Here is a 17,820-nt window from a genome sequence, read left to right on the forward strand (position 1 = left end):
ACAGTTAAGTTACATGGATGTAAACCAACCAACACCAGTGGTCATAGTAGAGGACACACACACACACACACACATATATATAGGAAGGGCTTCCACACAGTTTCCATTTGCCATATTAACTCACAAGGGTTTGGTTGGCCCGGGGCTATAGTAGAAGACACTTTTCCAAAGTGTGATACCTTTCACAGTAGTATTGAACCTGAAACCACATGGGCTACATATTGCTAACTATAATCCCTTACCCATGTGCCACTGTTATTTAACCATAACCCTGAATTTATGCCTCCTTTAGTCAATTATATGTTCTGTGTCTGGGCTACATTTAGTTATCTGTACTCTTGTATCTGGGCTACATTTAATTGAGTGTAACTTTATATCTGAAATGCATTTAATTGACTAAGCCCTTTCTTTACAAGAATTTCTTCTAGTTTCTAATTAAATCAAATGGATATTCTTTTGGATTACACATGTGTGTGTGTCACTAATTGTGATACACTCTGTTTATTATTATGTGCCTTGTTGCTCTGTGTGTATGTATATGTATATTTAATATAATATATGTATATTATATAATATGTGTGTGTGTGTGTGTGTGTTTAATATAAGACAGCAAGCTGGAGAAATTGTTAGCATGCTGGGCAAAATGGTTAGTGATATTTTGTCCATCTTTGCGTCTTAGTTCAAATTCTGCCAAGTTTGACTTAGCCTGTCATCCCTTTGGGGTCAATTAAATAAGTACCAGTTGAATACTGGGGTTAATATAATCGACTTAAACACTGGTTTTGTATCAATATTTATATGTATATATAATATATATTCGTGTATATCTGTATCTATAAACATACAGGTCATGAATAACTTTGGCTCAGGCTTGGCTATGTGGTGAGAAGTTTGCTTCCCAACCACATGGTATCAGGTTCAGATGCACTGCTTGCAATCTTGGGCAAGTTTCTTCTACTATAGCCCCTGGCTGACCAAAGGCTTGTGAGTGGATTTGGTAATCAGAAAATGAAGGTTAAAAAAGCCCATCATGTAAATGTCTGTGTGTATGTTACTGTCTTGCTTCACATAATATTTGTAAAAGAATGTTACCATCTTACAAATTGTATCCTTTATTTCCAATCTTTTGTGAAAACATGTCTGGTAAAACAGGTAATATTACCTCACTCGAAAACAGCTGAGTGTTGACAACAGAAAGGGCATCCAGTTGTAGAAAATTCACCTCAACAAATACTAACCAGCTCGTGCAAGCATGGAAAATTGGACATTAAAATTATTATTATTATTATTCCTCTTAACTGTGGTTTTGTTGGAACTCCTTGAGTTTTGCATGTGTTGCAGGCTAGCTACCTGCAGCTGCAGTACCATGCTGTTATTTTCAACTACCTAATACTTTTCTGATTATTCTAGCTATACCAAGGAGGAAAACCTTTTGTAACAGCTCTACTGGGCACTCTATTCTGATATTCTTTATATTCCTCTTGATGCCTTCTGATACTGTCCCCAAGGATCCAACAGTAATTGGCACTGTCTTCACCTTCTTCATTTTCCATAACAAGGCTATTTCATACTTAAGAGGATTGTATGTATCTATTTTTTTGCCTTCGTTCTTAACTATCCGTGTGTCAAAGGAGTTAGCATACCAGGCAAAATGCTTAGTGCTATTTCACCTGTCTTTATGTTCTGAGTTCAAATTCTGCCAAGGTTGACTTTGCCTTTCATCTTTTTGGGGTTGATGAAATAAGTACCAGTTGTGCTTGTTTCTTTGTATTGTCTGTCTGGATGTTTTGTTGTCCCTTTTTTGTATCACATAGTTATATATACAAAACGTTTGGCAGCAGATTGATGTGTGAGAAAGTAGAATAAAGAATTTTTCTTGATAAACGTTAGTATTAGAGAAAAGCATCCAGCTGTAAAATGCTCTCTCAACTAGTCTCAGTCAACCCACGTTGGGATGGAAGAACAAGCAAAAGAAATGTTCTGTGTGTGTATTATAAACATGTATGTGTGTGCGTGTGTTTTTTTATAAGGGTTGGCTACAAGGAGGGCATCCAGCTGTAGAAAATCTGCTTCATTAAACTCCATCCCATCTCTGCAAGCCTGGAAAAATGAACATTAAACTGATGATGATGATGATGATATACATATGTATATGTATGAATACATATATATAAATATATATTACATGGAGAATATGAGCAAGATAAATAATATTCTTAAGATCATAAACCTGGAAAATTACAGAACAACTTGTTACATCTGGTAAATTATAAAATAAGAAAATTTTTTACTTAAAATATTGCAGCAAAGGATAAAATTTCAAATAAAATATTTAGATTTAGGAAATATTAGCTTTTATTAAAACTAAAAATTTTATTACAAGTTATTACTTATATTTGTAACTTCTATTAAAAATTAAAAATAACTCAAAATATTTTTTGCACGTTAAAAAAATTCATTTTTTAAAATGATTAATTAGTAATTAGAAATTTGAAAATAGGTTATAAAAATAATAGTAGTACATAATTAGCTAGTACAATAAATAGAATAATACAAAAATTTGTTACATATTACAGTAAAATCTACCTATAACAACAAATTCACAGTAAAATTTGCTTGAGTTATTGCCTAAATTTTTGTCAATTCTTCAAATTTTTAGTCCTGACCCAATACTTATTTTTAACATAATGAATTTGCCTGTATATACTGTTCTACTTTGCATAAAACTTTAGCTATATTAATACTTCTGGCTCTCAACCCTTTCGTTACCAACCCGGCTGAAACCGGCTCTGGCTCTGAGTATAAATGTCTTGTTTTCAAAAGTTTTGAACTAAAATCTTCCACCAAACCTTAGTCACAATTTATTTCCTAACTCTAGCTGAATGATAACTAAGTTATTTTACTAAGTTCTTTGTTATGTTGAAAGAAGCACAGAGCATCTCAAAATAATTACTGTAACGAAAGGGTTAAGTATTCTAGTGTACCAATATTTTAACAAAATGATGGTACCTTTAATTATAATGTTACTTTGTAAATTAAAATCAAATAATTTTTGATATTGAAATTTTATCCTTAGCTACAATATTTTAAGTAAAAATGTTCTTGCTCTGTACTTTACCAGATGTAATGAGTTGTCTTTCCAAGGTTTATAATCTTAAGAATATTATTTCTGTTGCTTGCATTTTTCCATGTAATCCATGTTTTTTCCAGGCTATGTTATTATGCTAATCAATAATGTGTCAATTAGCGGTGTCGTTGATAATTCTTTCCTTACTTCGATGACACTGGTGGCATATATTAAAAGTCCCTTTATAGAACTATATTCATAAAAATGTATAGAGCTATATTATGACCCTCAAATTTGGGAAACACTCATAACTTTTTACTTTTAAGACTTCATTGTATGAGATTGATACCATAGTTAATTATACTTCAATCCAATTTTTTTCTAGTGGTTTTTTTCATGATATTTTACCTCACAACTTTTTTGATACAAATTTTTGTTGTATGGGAACAAAACTATGAAATTCTTCATGCTTTCTTCCATCATTAAAGCTAAATATATTTTGCTTTTAAAATAAAAAATGGTATTTAGATCTAAACTTGATTGGTGGTGTTTCTTACTCTCCTATAACATTGCTACAAATTTTGGTGTAAACTTTTTTCTATTGGTTCAAGTCTCAATTTTTTTATGCCAAAATGTAGCCAGAGACCAATCCTCTTCAAAAATGTAAACAGTTTTCAATTTGGTTAAGGATTGAATTAGTGACAAGCTCTGAAAGGTGCTGTGTGTGAGTAAATTGCGCCCTTAAGAATATTATTCAACTATTACCGTAGTTGAAGTGTTTATATATATATATATACTTGAGGCACCCATGCCAACCCCCTTGTTTGCGAAGACATGTTGGGGCAAGCGAAATCGAAATCGAATTGAACCAGCCAGGATCCCTGGTCTGGTGGTACGTAAAAAGCACCATCCGACTCGTGGCCGATGTCAGCACCGCCTCGTCTGACTTCCGTGCCGGTGGCACATAAAATACACCAATCCGACCGTGGCCGTTGCCAGCCTCGCCTGGCACCTGTGCAGGTGGCACGTAAAAAGCACCCACTACACTCACGGAGTGGTTGGCATTAGGAAGGGCATCCAGCTGTAGAAACACTGCCAGATAAGACTGGAGCCTGGTGCAGCCTTCTGGCTTCCCAGATCCCCGGTCGAACCGTCCAACCCATGCTAGCATGGAGAACGGACGTTAAACGATGATGATGATATTGATGATGATTTAGCAGAAGCAACAGAGTGACTCAAAAGCTGAGAGTTTCGTGTATTAGCACTTCTCTAGCTAAGTTTAAGTTACTCTCTTGCTTTTGCTAAATATTAATGATATATATATATATAAAGTTAATCCAAACATGAACACACAACAACGCGAGGACGTGGAACAAATATAGTATTATTGGACGCTGAGGAAGGAAGGGAAGAAGGAGGGTTTTACGTTTCGAGCGGAGCTCTTCGTCAGAAACATAGGAAAAGGAAAGATCCAGAGAAGGGAAGACAGGGGGAAAAATCGCCAATGGTACACACACGGTATATATATATATACAAACAGGTGCAGGCATGACTGTGTGGTAAGAAACTTGCTTCCCAACTACATGGTTCGAGATTCAGTCCCACTGTGTAGCACCTTGAGCAAATATCTTCTACTATAGCCTCAGGATGACCAAAGCCTAGTGAATGGATTTGATCAACAGAAAATGAAAGAAGCCCATTGGGTGTGTGTGTGTGTGTGTCTGTGTTTGTTTCCCATACACACTTCACAACTGGTGTTGATGTGTTTATGTTTCCATAACTTTGCAGTTCGACAAAAGAAACCGATAGAATTAGTACTACTTCTTTTTAAAAAAAAAGTAAACTGGGGTCAATTCATTCTACTAAAAATTCAAGGTGGTGCCCCAACATGGCCACAGCCTAGTGACTGAAACAAGTAAAAGATATATATATATATATATATATATATATATATATATATATATATAACATATATACACACACACACACACACAAACCTATACAATATGTGTGTGTGTGTGTGTTGAGGATGGAGTGAATGTGGATGTCACAGAACTATGATGAGTGTGTTGTTATATCAAAGCTATCAGAATGAATAGTAAACCAGGGCTTGTCTTATAGATCTGGCCAGTCCAAAATCTATTGGAAACTCTTTTTTTTTTTTTTATACATACCTTTTCCCCCCAACAACATTCTCTAGAATGTTACTTTAAAAAGAAGAAATAAAAACACATTGCAATAACCTAATTCACAGATAAATTGAAGTCATTAAGTATTGACTATTTTATTGGAGATATTTTCTGTTTGATCACTCTAAAACAGATGAAATTATTGATCTGTTAGTTAACAAAACATCAAGATAAGCATTGATCTATGCTTTTATATACTCTGTACAGCAAAATATCGTTGCAGTCTAGGATATTTAATTAGAGCATGATAAATTAGTTAAGTTAGTGCTAACATATTTATTGTATGGAATAGTAAAATGTTAACTAGAAATAAATATGCAATGAGGATACTGAAGCAGTATCAATCAATGCTAATATTATTTTGTGCTTTTCTGGTGAGTATGAAACATCAACTCTGAATATGTTTTGATTGTATTCTGTCCTTCTCAGTGAAGCATAATATTTGCTTTTTAAGTTTTATCACATAAGGAAGGGTAGTACTAATGACCCTTTTCAGTGCCTCTAACTAGAAAAATAAACAAGTTGTACCTGGATGAAATGCTTGCAACAGAATACATTTTGCTAAAAGCACTCAAAGGCCAGGTGTTGGTGTCAAACCCAGCTGTGGATCAGGTGTAGTGCCCAAGAGCTTAGCTTGGTGAAGTAATAATAAATGAATTTATTGTGTGTATGGAGAGAGAGAGAGAGAGAGTAAATAAACAGATAAAACTGTTTGGGTTAGATATACAAAATATATATACATGTATTCATGTGAATAGAGAGAAGGCAAAGACTGAAGATTTTCAAAGACACAGTAAAAATCAATGAGGAGAAGGTATAGTGTTACAGATCTGACAGCTGTTTCTAGGGGCTCAGAGTTACTTCATAATGTTGTTACATACAGCCCAATGGACTGTAACAAAACCAAAACTTTACTTGCACTTACTGAAAAGCATATGTACAGAAGAATTAACATACTAAAAAATACATGAACATACTCACACAATATTGTACTCTTATGCCCATCAATATACATATAGACTACACAGAGACAAACATTAGCACAGCCACATATGCATACATACACATGAGAATACAGTTGTGTAAGTGCTTTTGTGTATTTTTCAATATGTTAGTTCTTCTGTACATATGCTCCTCCAAATGCAAGTAAGGTTTTGGTTATGCTACAGTCCCTTGAGCTAGAAAGTATTTTGGAGTGTGGTTCAAAAATGTGATTAAGATTTAGGTCCATAAGTCTTTGTGTGGTCTTTTGACCTTTTAACCCTATTTAAAAATTACTATTGTTCGATAGTATTTTTTAGTTTAATCTATATTACTATTATTCAATAGATTTTTTGATTTAATCTTTGTATCTCCAGCTGTCTGTTCTATTTAATTCATTTATACTATTTTTTTATATGTACTTTTGTGCTGGTGTGGCTGTGTGGTAAGAAGCTTGGTTCTCAGTCACATGGTTCTAGGTTCAGTCCCACTGTGTGGCCACTTCCTTCTATTATAGCCTTGGGCTGACCAAAGCCTTGTGTGTGGATTTGATATTTAGAAACTGAAAGAAGCCTATCGTGTGTGTATGACTTCGCCGCCACCCCTAGGTTACAGAGGCATAAACACACCAACAACGGTTGTCAAGTGGTGACGGGGGAATAATCACAGACACATAGACACACATGCATAGTTATAAATATATAGAAATAATATATATATACACACGACGGGGCTTCTTTCAGTTTCCATCTACCAAATCCACTTACAAGGCCTTAGTTGGCCTGAGGCTATAGAAGACACTTGCCAAAGGTGCCACGCAGTGGCACTGAACTTGGAACCATGTGGTTGGGAAGCAAGCTTCTTATCACACAGCCATGCCTGTGCCTATACATATATATTCCAGTCCACTCTACTTTTCAACACAATCCTTCCTGTTCCATTTTGTTGGCTTTATAATCTCTTCTCTGGACTTGTACCTGCTTCATGTTATACAGTGATACCTCACTTAACAAGTACCCACTTTACAAGACCCCAGATTTAAGAGTTTTATTTTCCAAGCACAAGATCCAAATTTTGAACAAAGTGCAAAAGTTTCTACTACCGTAACAAATGCTTCTGCATGTTACAAAGAAATTTATAGAGAGCAATAAAAAGCTTCTTCTAAGCAAACAACTCTAGACTTGTTTCTTAAAATGAAATCTACAAGTCCGTCTACGAGTGTTTGTGAATTGGCAATTGCATCTACACATGATGTTATGCACAACTCTAGTGATTCAGAAAACAATTATAGTAATAATATGTTTTATCGTAAATGATCTTGACATTCTTTTTACTTTACATAAACTATTCTTTACATTCTACTGTTGTTTTATTGTCATTTATTTATGAGTATTATAAATTTTATTGGTAAAATATTTTTCTGGGAGTGAATTAGGATTTATAACATTACTACTATGCAAAATTATTGCTCTGCCTTATGAGTTTTCACTTTATGAGCAGTCTCTAGGAACAGATTAACTCATCGAGGCATTACTGTATAGTTTCTGCCCAATACAGAATTATTACAGTTTCTAATATCATTATGGAAATAAATGTGATTCATTTAGCTGTGTGGCTAAATTTGCTTCTCAGCGACATGGTTTTGGGTTGTAATGATACTTAGCATTCTAAACTGTAATAATTCTGTATTGGGCAGAAACTACAAGATATCAGATTTCTGTATTTGGTACTGACAGTTTACATTAGTTGGTCTTAGCCTACCTTTAACCAATTGCTGTCCTTGTGCATTTGCATAGGTGTTAAGAGTTATGGAAAATTCTATACAGTTTCAGGCTGAATGATGGTTATAAATTGACATATGCAGGAAATACAAGCCAGAGAGGGGAGCTAGCACTAACAGAGACCGTAGAGGTTCTAGAGGGGACGACGACAGATGAATGCAGAGGCTTCATAGAGGATTCTTGGTCAGCCATGCCCCTTGATCTTTTGTTAAAAGGCCGCCTTACCAAATATGAAAACTTACATTTTCTCTTCTCCATAGAGTTTAAATGCTTTCAGCTAGTAACCTTTCTAATATCATTATGGAAATAAATGTGATTCATTAAAAACAAAATAGCAGGACTTGGTTTTTGAATAGGAAACTACACAAAGGCAGTGAGCTGGCAGAAATGTTAGCATGCTGGGTGAAATGCTTAGCAGTATTTCATCTGTCTTTCCGTTCTGAGTTAAAATTCCCCCAATGTCAACTTTGCCTTTCATCCTTTCGGGGTCGATAAATTAAGTATCAGTTGCATCCTGGGGTCAATCTAATCGACTGGCCCCCTCCCCAAAAAATTTTGGGCCTTGTGCTTAGAGTAGAAAAGAATAGGAAACTACACATCACCTGAACAAATATGCTCCTCCCAGTTACCATGGGTTTAGTCCCACTGCATGGAACCTTGAGCATCTTCTACTACAGCCTCAAGCTAACCAAAACCTTGTGAATAGATTTGCTAGATGGAAACTGAAAGAAGCCCATTGTAGATATCTAAATTCCCCCCATAAAACTTCACCAGTAGCATTTTTATTTTGTAAGTGGATGAGTATTCCTATTCCCCCACCCCTGCCCCCACACTATTTCTAATACAACTATGCATAGCCAAATGGTCGAGAAGTTCACATTGTAGCCATAAGGGCCACAGTTCAATTCCACTATATGTCACTTTCTGAGTAGACAGATGCTAGTGAAGAAGTCCGTCAAATGGGCTGTTTCCATAATTCAAAGGGTCAGCCTTGTAAACACAGTATTCAGCTGCTTACTGTACAATGCAAGCATATGTAGTTTCATTGATTGAACAACACAACTGGAATACTTGTCAATACTGATGTGGAATCCATCAGAATATTAATAGAGCATTCAAAGAAATCTGCAATGAAGAACTAGAAATAGAGTCGATAAGGAGAGACATTCAGCTTCGTTGTTGATGTATCTGCTGAGAAGAGAGAAAATAGTTATGTTATATGATAAATAATAAGAAAATTTCAATTGTTCACTATAAATATAGCTCGAAAGATCAATAATATTCCTTACCAAACATTCCACTTCACGCTTCAACAATTATACTGTATGTGTGTTTGTGTGGGTGTGAGTATATGTTTGTATGTGTGAGCATATGTGTTTGTGTGTGTGAGCATATGTTTTTGTGTGTGTTAGTATATGTGTTCGTGTGTATGAACATATGTGTTTGTGTGTGTGTGTGTGTGTGTGCACATGGAGATGGGTGGTGGGGATGTTATGTGACAACTTCAAAATAGAAGCATGAGATATAATTAGATATGTGAGTAAACAAGGGGCAAATGAAAACGATTAGAGCTTGACTTTGACTATTCACCCTACTAGAAATAGCAGTCAAATCTCAAATCATATTTTATTGTCTTTTTTTTTTTTTTCAAATGATACATTAACAGTGTGATCCCTGATAAACAAAAACAAAATTTACAAATTTCAAAGCTACAAGAAAATATAGGATTAACTTTAATGAATGTGAATAGGATTAACTTTAATGAATGTGAATATAAATAGACATTACATTTGACAAAGTAATCTCAATGCTAAAAGGTTAAATGTGGTGACAATTGTTTAGTTACTCAGTCTGCTGGAAATAATAGCCAAATCCTCAAGACAGATACATTGGACAAGAAACCAACAAAGGTGTTCTGCATGGTGACTCAACTTGTTACAAATAGCTGTGAAATTCTACTTAAACTATACCTTACCTTTCTTTAAAAATGACGGTCACTTCAGATAATGCAGCCCATCAAATGTGATGGTCATAACTGAAACACTTCTGATGAAAAATTGACTTGGTCAGAGTGCAGCAACATTAAAAGGCAATTACATAGACTTCTGAGACGAATTCCTAAACTGATCAAAAATCATCTGAAGAATTAATAACTGAATACCTTGTAATGCGATATATTGATTATTGGTTCAGTATATTTCAGCTATATGAATTGATTTATTGTAAACTACCGCTGCATTATTCAGTTATTTCTGAATGTATCTCATTGATTTATGGTCCAGATACTGATAGATGCTGATGAACTGTGATAGTGGGTGACTAATTTTAGCACTTGTAGCTAACCCTCTCTATCTTTCTGTTGTTACACTTAACAGAACTGATGATCGTTTTAGGATTTGCCTCCAGTGTGTGTGTGTTTGTGTATAAAGTGTGCAGACATGGCTATGTAATAAGTAGTTTGCTTCCCAACCACATGGTTCTGGGTTCAGTCCCACTGCGTGACACCTTGGGCAACTGCCTTCTACTGTAGTTTCAGGTCAACCAAAACCTTGTGAGTGGAGTGAGTGGATTTGGTAGGCGAAAACTGGAAAAAAAGAAACCATTGTGTGTGTCCGTCTGTCTATGTATATGTCTCCTAGTGTTGACCTTGTGTGATAGTTGTAAATGATTGCCACCATCATTCATTTCTAGTATTCTGCGAAGACATGTCCAGTCATTGGGAAACATTACCTTGCTTGGAAACAAGTGAGGGTTGATGACATGAGAAAAATTCACCTGAATAAACTGTGTCCAACATATGCAAGCATGGAAAGTGGACATTAAAAAGATAATGATATACGTGTGTGTGTGTGTGTGTGTGTTTATGTATACAAGATTCAGCAAAGAAATCTGATGGTTTTTAATAGGCAATAATTTGATTGACAGAAACGGAAGCCACAAGCTCAGTTTTGTTGGGCAGCACCTGATAGTTTCTCTGTAAATATGAAACCTGGGGAACATGCAACGTTGTGTTTTTGTGATATTATTTTGTGTAAAAATTTTTACTAGCTTCTTCAGAGATAGCAAAATTTTCGTTTGCATTTGAATGTTGGCCATTTTGGAAAAGTCTCTAACTGGGAAACTTCAAGTTGAATGGTTCATTATACAGAAAGGGAACTGTCAAGGCACTAAAGAATATTGTGGCCATATACTATGTGATCAGATGATGTGATTTTCCTTATTAGTGATGAATCTTATTTCCATCTGGTTGTGGTTGTGTAAATAAGCAAAACTTATACTTTTGGTTGGATAGCAATGCACTTCTTGAGTATTCATGAAGTCGCACATTACTATATGGTATTGGGATCTAGTTGTGTTTACAGTTAGAATGAAGAAAGTGGATTTGGTGTGAACATGATGGATATAGTTCGTACAGTTGGGGTTATACATTTCATGACAATATTTGAGGATCAAATGAAAGAGATAGTGGTTTTAGTGTTTTAGATGTACCTGAATATATTTAGGTTATCATACATATTGTAGCAGGGACTTCAGTAGTTGAAGTTGGCTGCAGTAAAATATCTAGTTGATCTTTTATTCTAATTATTTTAACTTTATTGTATAAGTAAGCTCTGTTATGGAGAGATTAGGAGCCTAGGCAGGATTGGTACAACTCTTTAGCATTCAGATTATTTTGTCAAATATCATGTGTATATATTCATCTTGTTTTGAATTGATCATATATTATCTTGGAGCTTTGAGATTTTGATGGTATGATTCTTTATTTTTAGAATGATATTTTGGGGCAAATGTGAAAAGCTGGATCTGGCCAGGTAGAATATTTGGGCTGGATATGGTCAGTTTAAATGCTGATGGGATAATTCATAATTGAAATGAAGCAATGTTTTTATAGACAAGTATTGTGTTTTTCTGTGGACGAAATTTGGTGCAAATGAATGTTTAAGTATATTTGTGCATCACTATGTTCCGTCTGTATAACGAATATTCTAGAAGGATTATATGTAATTCCTAGTATTTGGAGTCTTTACTAATTTTCTATCAACATCTCATAATGTTATCACCTTACCTGGCTTCTACATCATTGGTGAAAACATAAAATATCTTTTGCAGTCTTCTACTTTGAATAAAATACTAGTTTCAATTTAAATGTTTATCTGATTGCCAAGTTTTGTCTGGCTTCACTTTACACTAGTATAACTTTTCTCACCGTTTCAGATAAGTTTCTGGAAGTACTACTATCTTAACCCATCTATCTAAACTTGAAGCTTAGACCGCAATGCATTTTATGTATGAAAGCCACAGCTGGGAATCAATTTCTATGGCAACAGATATTCACTATTAAGTTTAACAATTTTTGGACTATTTCTTATTCTAATTTAAATTTTCATAGCTGATTTAATGTAAAATAATTCTCTTTTTCCTTTGGATTGTGAACATAATTGATTTGGCGGCAATATAGGGAAGAAAACATGTGAACTTAAAAATATATGCTTGTGTATTTTAGCTGATGAGGTATTTTTACATAATTTACATAGGATTCTTGTTGCTTTTAAGTAGATTATTTCATCTTGATTATTTGAAAGCTATTGCACTTTGTTATACATACGCACATATACATACATTATTTGTGTGTGTGTGTGTGTGTGTGTATGCAATTATATATATATGTGTGCATATATGCATATATATGTGTGTGTGCATGTGTATATAGATATATGTTTATATATATGTATATGTATATATATATATCATCATCATCATCATCATCATCGTCGTTTAACGTCCGTTCTCCATGCTAGCATGGGTTGGACGGTTCGACCGGGGATCTGGGAAGCCAGAAGGCTGCACCAGGCTCCAGTCTTATCTGGCAGTGTTTCTACAGCTGGATGCCCTTCCTAACGCCAACCACTCCGTGAGTGTAGTGGGTGCTTTTTACGTGCCACCTGCACAGGTGCCAGGCGAGGCTGGCAACGGCCACGGTCGGATTGGTGTATTTTATGTGCCACCGGCACGGAAGCCAGATGAGGCGGTGCTGGCATCGGCTACGAGTCGGATGGTGCTTTTTACGTACCACCAGACCAGGGATCCTGGCTGGTTCAATTCGATTTCGATTTCGCTTGCCCCAAAATGTCTTCGCAAGCAAGGGGGTTGGCATGGGTGCCTGTTGTATTGTGTGTATATATATATATATATATATATATATATATATCTCATCCAAGATGGAGATGAACACCAGTGTCCCATGCCTTAGGCTTGAAGATTGTTAAAAGATATACCTCTCCTGGCATGAAACCAATAGTAGCCTGTTTAACTCACAAATATAGTATATATTATATATTTTGAATTAAAAGCAGTTCCAATAATGTAAAATTCACCAACGTCACATACTTAATGTTTGTCTCATTTATACACTTATTAACTGTAGGATATCTTCCAGGGAAAAGTCCTTTTAACACTGGCTGTCATAAAGTGATGTTTCACTGGATAAAATCCTGCAGCTAACAAGCATATAAACAAAACACATACATTAAGTATGTGACATCAGTTTTTTATCGTGTGTGTGTGTGTGTGTGTGATCATCATTTAGCATCTGTTTCCCATGTTAGCATGAGTTGGAAAGTGTGACAGGATCCAATGAGTCATTGGGTTGCATCATGTTCATCAGCTGGGTGCCCTTACTAATGCCAACTACCTTACAGAGCATATTGGGGTCTTTTTTTTTATTATGCCACCAGTAGTACTAGTAGTGTTGCCAGGTAACTTGCAAGTCAGATGTGAACAAGTAAAATAAAAAAAATGGGGAAAAGGCAGAAGCCCTTTGATCTAAGTGGGGTTAGAATTTGAGAGAGTAGAAAAGAGTGGTGATTTTAAACCTGATCACCTCTCTGAAAGTTCCACAATGGCAGTCAACCATTATTAAGATTAGCATCTTGAATTATAGCAACCTTCTAGTCTGATTGGTCTGAACTCATATTTTACACTCTTCTAATAATAGGTTATCTCGAGGAACCTAGTTGATGCTAATCATCCACAATTATATGGTACTGACTAGTGTTCATCGGTAACTGAGTACAGAATGTAGATCTCTATGAGCTACTAATGATGCAGCTCTTTTGGTATGTTTTGTGCTAGTCAGTGTCAGGTGGAAGAGAGAAAGAAGGAGAGAGAGTAATCTGATCTATTGTTGAATATGTTTCAGTGTTAGTGAATGGTACGACATGTAGCTGCCATTAATTGTACTCATTGAATGTCTAAATATACTTATAATTTGAATCCATTTGATGGTATTTTGTGTTTTATTACTGTTAACAGTTTCCAAAGTTTGATTCCTAATATTTCAAGTTTTTATCTTTGGTTACCTGCCAAACATCAGTGTCTATGTGATGCCACTCACTCTGAGTTAGATTTCTCTTTATACCAATTATGTTTCCAATCACAACATCATAACAGAAACTAGCTGTCCTGCTCCTCTCACCCACTCTGTCTCTTTAGTGTTATCCTAGCCAACAATTCTTATGACATGTCAACAAGTGCATGTTGCAAGGGTTAACCATGATGCTCTATACCAGCCATGGGCAAACTACAGCCTGTGGCACTTTCTGAATATCATGTCTAATGCAAAATTACCTTCAATTTTTTTAGTAGTGCAACTTGCCTAATGATGAGCTATGTATCACGCAGGTGCTTCTCCAAAATGGTCCACCCATGCTTGCTCTGTACAGTTGCTGGACCTGCTAGAAATAAAAGTCACAAGGCGGTGAGCTGGCAGAAACGTTAGCACTTGGGGCGAAATGCTTAGCAGTATTTCTTCTGCCGCTGCATTCTGAGTTCAAATTCCGCCAAGGTCGACTTTGCCTTTCATCCTTTTGGGGTCGATCAAATAAGTACCAGTTACGTACAATGGTCGATATAATCAACTTAATCCGTTTGTCTGTCCTTGTTTGAGCAGTAAAGAAATAAGAAATAAAAGTCACATCTTTTATCAAATTTTGCCTCACCATCTTTAAAAGAAAGAAAGATATATTGAGACGTTGCAGTCCTTAATACACTGTTTGAATAAAAAAGGAGATTGTTATAAATGGAGCCTTTTGATAATAGGTGTGCTGGATCAGGGTTAGCTTGAGACTGAACAATTATTTTTGTATTGTTGCCTGTTTTATTTCTCTTTCATTTAACAAAAAATGTTGTTTAATTACAGGGTGATGAAGGACCAAGTTCTGCACGGCCTGGTAAACCAACTTCTGCTCCATCAAATAACAGCAGTTCCCAGAGCAGCACTGCCAAAACATCTACAGATAAAACTGTTTCCAAATCTGGCACAGAGGTCCCTGCTAATGTGGTCATACCTAAACTTACTCGGAAAGTGCACTGGCCATGCCGTGTTGGTGATGAAGCATTTACCTCCTTGAAAGTCAGTAAAGAACATAAAGAGGTATGTTATTTTTCTTATTTTAATTTGCCTTTTTTATGATTAATGTGAGATTCTTTGTGTCTATGTATACATAAGGTGTAGGCGTGGCTGTGTGGTAAGAGGTTTACTTCCCAACCACATGTTTCTGGGCTCAGCCCCACTGTGTGGCATCTTGGGCAAGTGTTTCTACAAAGCCTCGAGCTGACCAAAGCCTTGTGAGTGGATTTGGTAGAAATTTGAAAGAAATCCAGTGTGTGTGTGTGTGTGTCACCACCACTCACAACTGGTGTTGGTGTGTTTACATCCCTGTAACTTAGCAGTTTGACAAATGAGAATGATAGAATAAGTACCAGGCTTAAAAAAAAAAATGTATTGGGGTCAATTCATTTGACTAAAATCCTTCAAGGTGGCACCCCAGCATGTCTGCAGTCTAATGACTAAAACAAGTCAAATATAAATGATAAAAGCACCTCCAACTAAGGGAGCTTCTTATGTCATTGCTTGACCTGTTAAAAAGTAGAAGTCAAATCATCCTAAAACCCTATAGCACCTTCTGAATAAACAGTGATATTTTGGGCATACATACATATAATATACAATGTACAAAAAGACAAACGATCGCAGATTGTAACACCTTTGATCATAGGTGTACTCAGTCATTGCTGCCCTCGAGCTAACCATTATCAACAGCACACCCACACATACATGCACACTCCCACACATGCAATCACACCTACATGTCCACACATACACACACAGCTTGCTTTATCCTTCCTAACATTATAACATCATTTCATTGAAATTTCTCATTGAACATTTCTTGTGGTGAGCTGGCGGAATCACTAGCACACTGGACAAAATGCTTAGCAATATTTTCATCTGTCGCTATGTTCTGAGTTCAAATTCCACCAAAGTTCACTTTGCCTCTCATCCTTTCAAGGTCGATAAATTAAGCACCTTGTGAAACATTGGGGTCAATGTAATTGACTAGTCCCCTCCTCCAAAATTTCAGGCCTTTAATAGAAAGGATTATTCCACCTAACAAGGCAGCTCAGTTGTCAAACTTCAGTGTCTTTTAATAGTCTTATCGTAAAGAGTGGATTAAACTAATATGCAACTCTTTCTTCTTTTCTACCAATTTAACTTCTTTTTTTTTTTTGATACCAACTCATCTGAGACTACTCCATTTTAAAGTGATTTAAATTAAGACTGTCTATCAAAAAACTTGATGTAAATTCATGTTCCTGACACCAACTTACTAAGTTATTTTACTAAATTCTTAATTAATATTCAGATCCACAGAAATAACAGCAGTATATTTTCAACAGAAATATAGTTGCGAAATGGTTTTTACCTGCATGGCTCAGTGGTTAGAGCATTGGGCTTGCAATCATGAGGTAGTGAGTTTGATTCCCAGACAGGGCTATGTGTTGTGTTCTTGAACAAGACACTTTATTTCACAGTGCTCCAGTTCACTCAGTTGTAGAAATGAGTTGCGACATCTCTGGTACCAAGCTGTATCAGCCTTTGCCTTTCCCTTGGATGGTATAGAGAGGGGAGACTGGTATGCGTGGGCAACTGCTGGCCTTCCATAAACAACCTTGCCCAGACTTGTGCCACGGAGGGTGGCTTTCTTGGTGCAATCCCAAGATCATTCATGACTGAAGGAGGTCTTTACTTTTTACAGTTTTAAAAACTTTATTTATTTATTTATTTTTTTGATCTAACCAAGAGAAATCCTTATTTTGTTCTTACCTCATTCTGTTTCCTCCAGCTATTCACGGTTGTACGGAATGTAAAAGAGGCTCATGAAGTTCAAGAATCTGGTGAGACGCAAGAATTTATGGATGATGTAGAATATTTGTTGGCTGGTCTTGGTGATACACAGCCTATGTCCACCCGGTGTCTAAGGTAAGATTCATGGAATGAAATTTTTATCATTTTTGAAATTGGTCCTATGAATACCATATTTTAAAATTAAACATCAGTAATACATAATATTTGTTGTAATTATTTTATATATCAGGTATGGCTGTGTGGTAAGAAGTTTGATTCCCAACCACATGGTTTTCGGTTCAGTTCAATTGCATGGCACCTTGGGCAAGTGCCTTCTAATATAGCCCTGGGCTAACCAAAGCCTTGTGAGTGGATTTGGTAGCCAGAAACTGAAAGATTTCTTGTGTGTGTATGTGTATGTCTTCGTGTTAGTATCTGTGCCTACCCCTATGACACTGGTAAGATAAATACCATACTTAAGAAAAATAAGTACTGGCGTCAATTTGTTTTACTAAGGTGCCCCAGCATGGTCACAGTCCAATGAAAGAAGCAAGTAAAAGATGAAAGATTATTTTATATATCATAATTGTCATGGCTGTGTAGTAAGAAGCTTGC

General features: G+C 35.8%; 1 protein-coding gene across 1 annotated transcript in view; it reads left to right on the forward strand.

Annotated features, from left to right (window-relative positions):
• LOC115209096 (wings apart-like protein homolog) overlaps nt 1-17,820 on the forward strand; it is a 201,977-nt gene that overhangs the window by 87,191 nt on the left and 96,966 nt on the right. Inside the window, exons 4-5 of the mRNA XM_036501343.1 lie at nt 15,217-15,450; nt 17,204-17,340. Of these exons, the coding sequence (XP_036357236.1) occupies nt 15,217-15,450; nt 17,204-17,340 (371 nt within the window). The remainder of the gene's footprint in view (nt 1-15,216; nt 15,451-17,203; nt 17,341-17,820) is intronic.

The sequence above is a fragment of the Octopus sinensis genome, linkage group LG3 (assembly GCF_006345805.1).
Source record: "Octopus sinensis linkage group LG3, ASM634580v1, whole genome shotgun sequence".
Taxonomy (NCBI): Eukaryota; Metazoa; Mollusca; class Cephalopoda; order Octopoda; family Octopodidae; genus Octopus; species Octopus sinensis.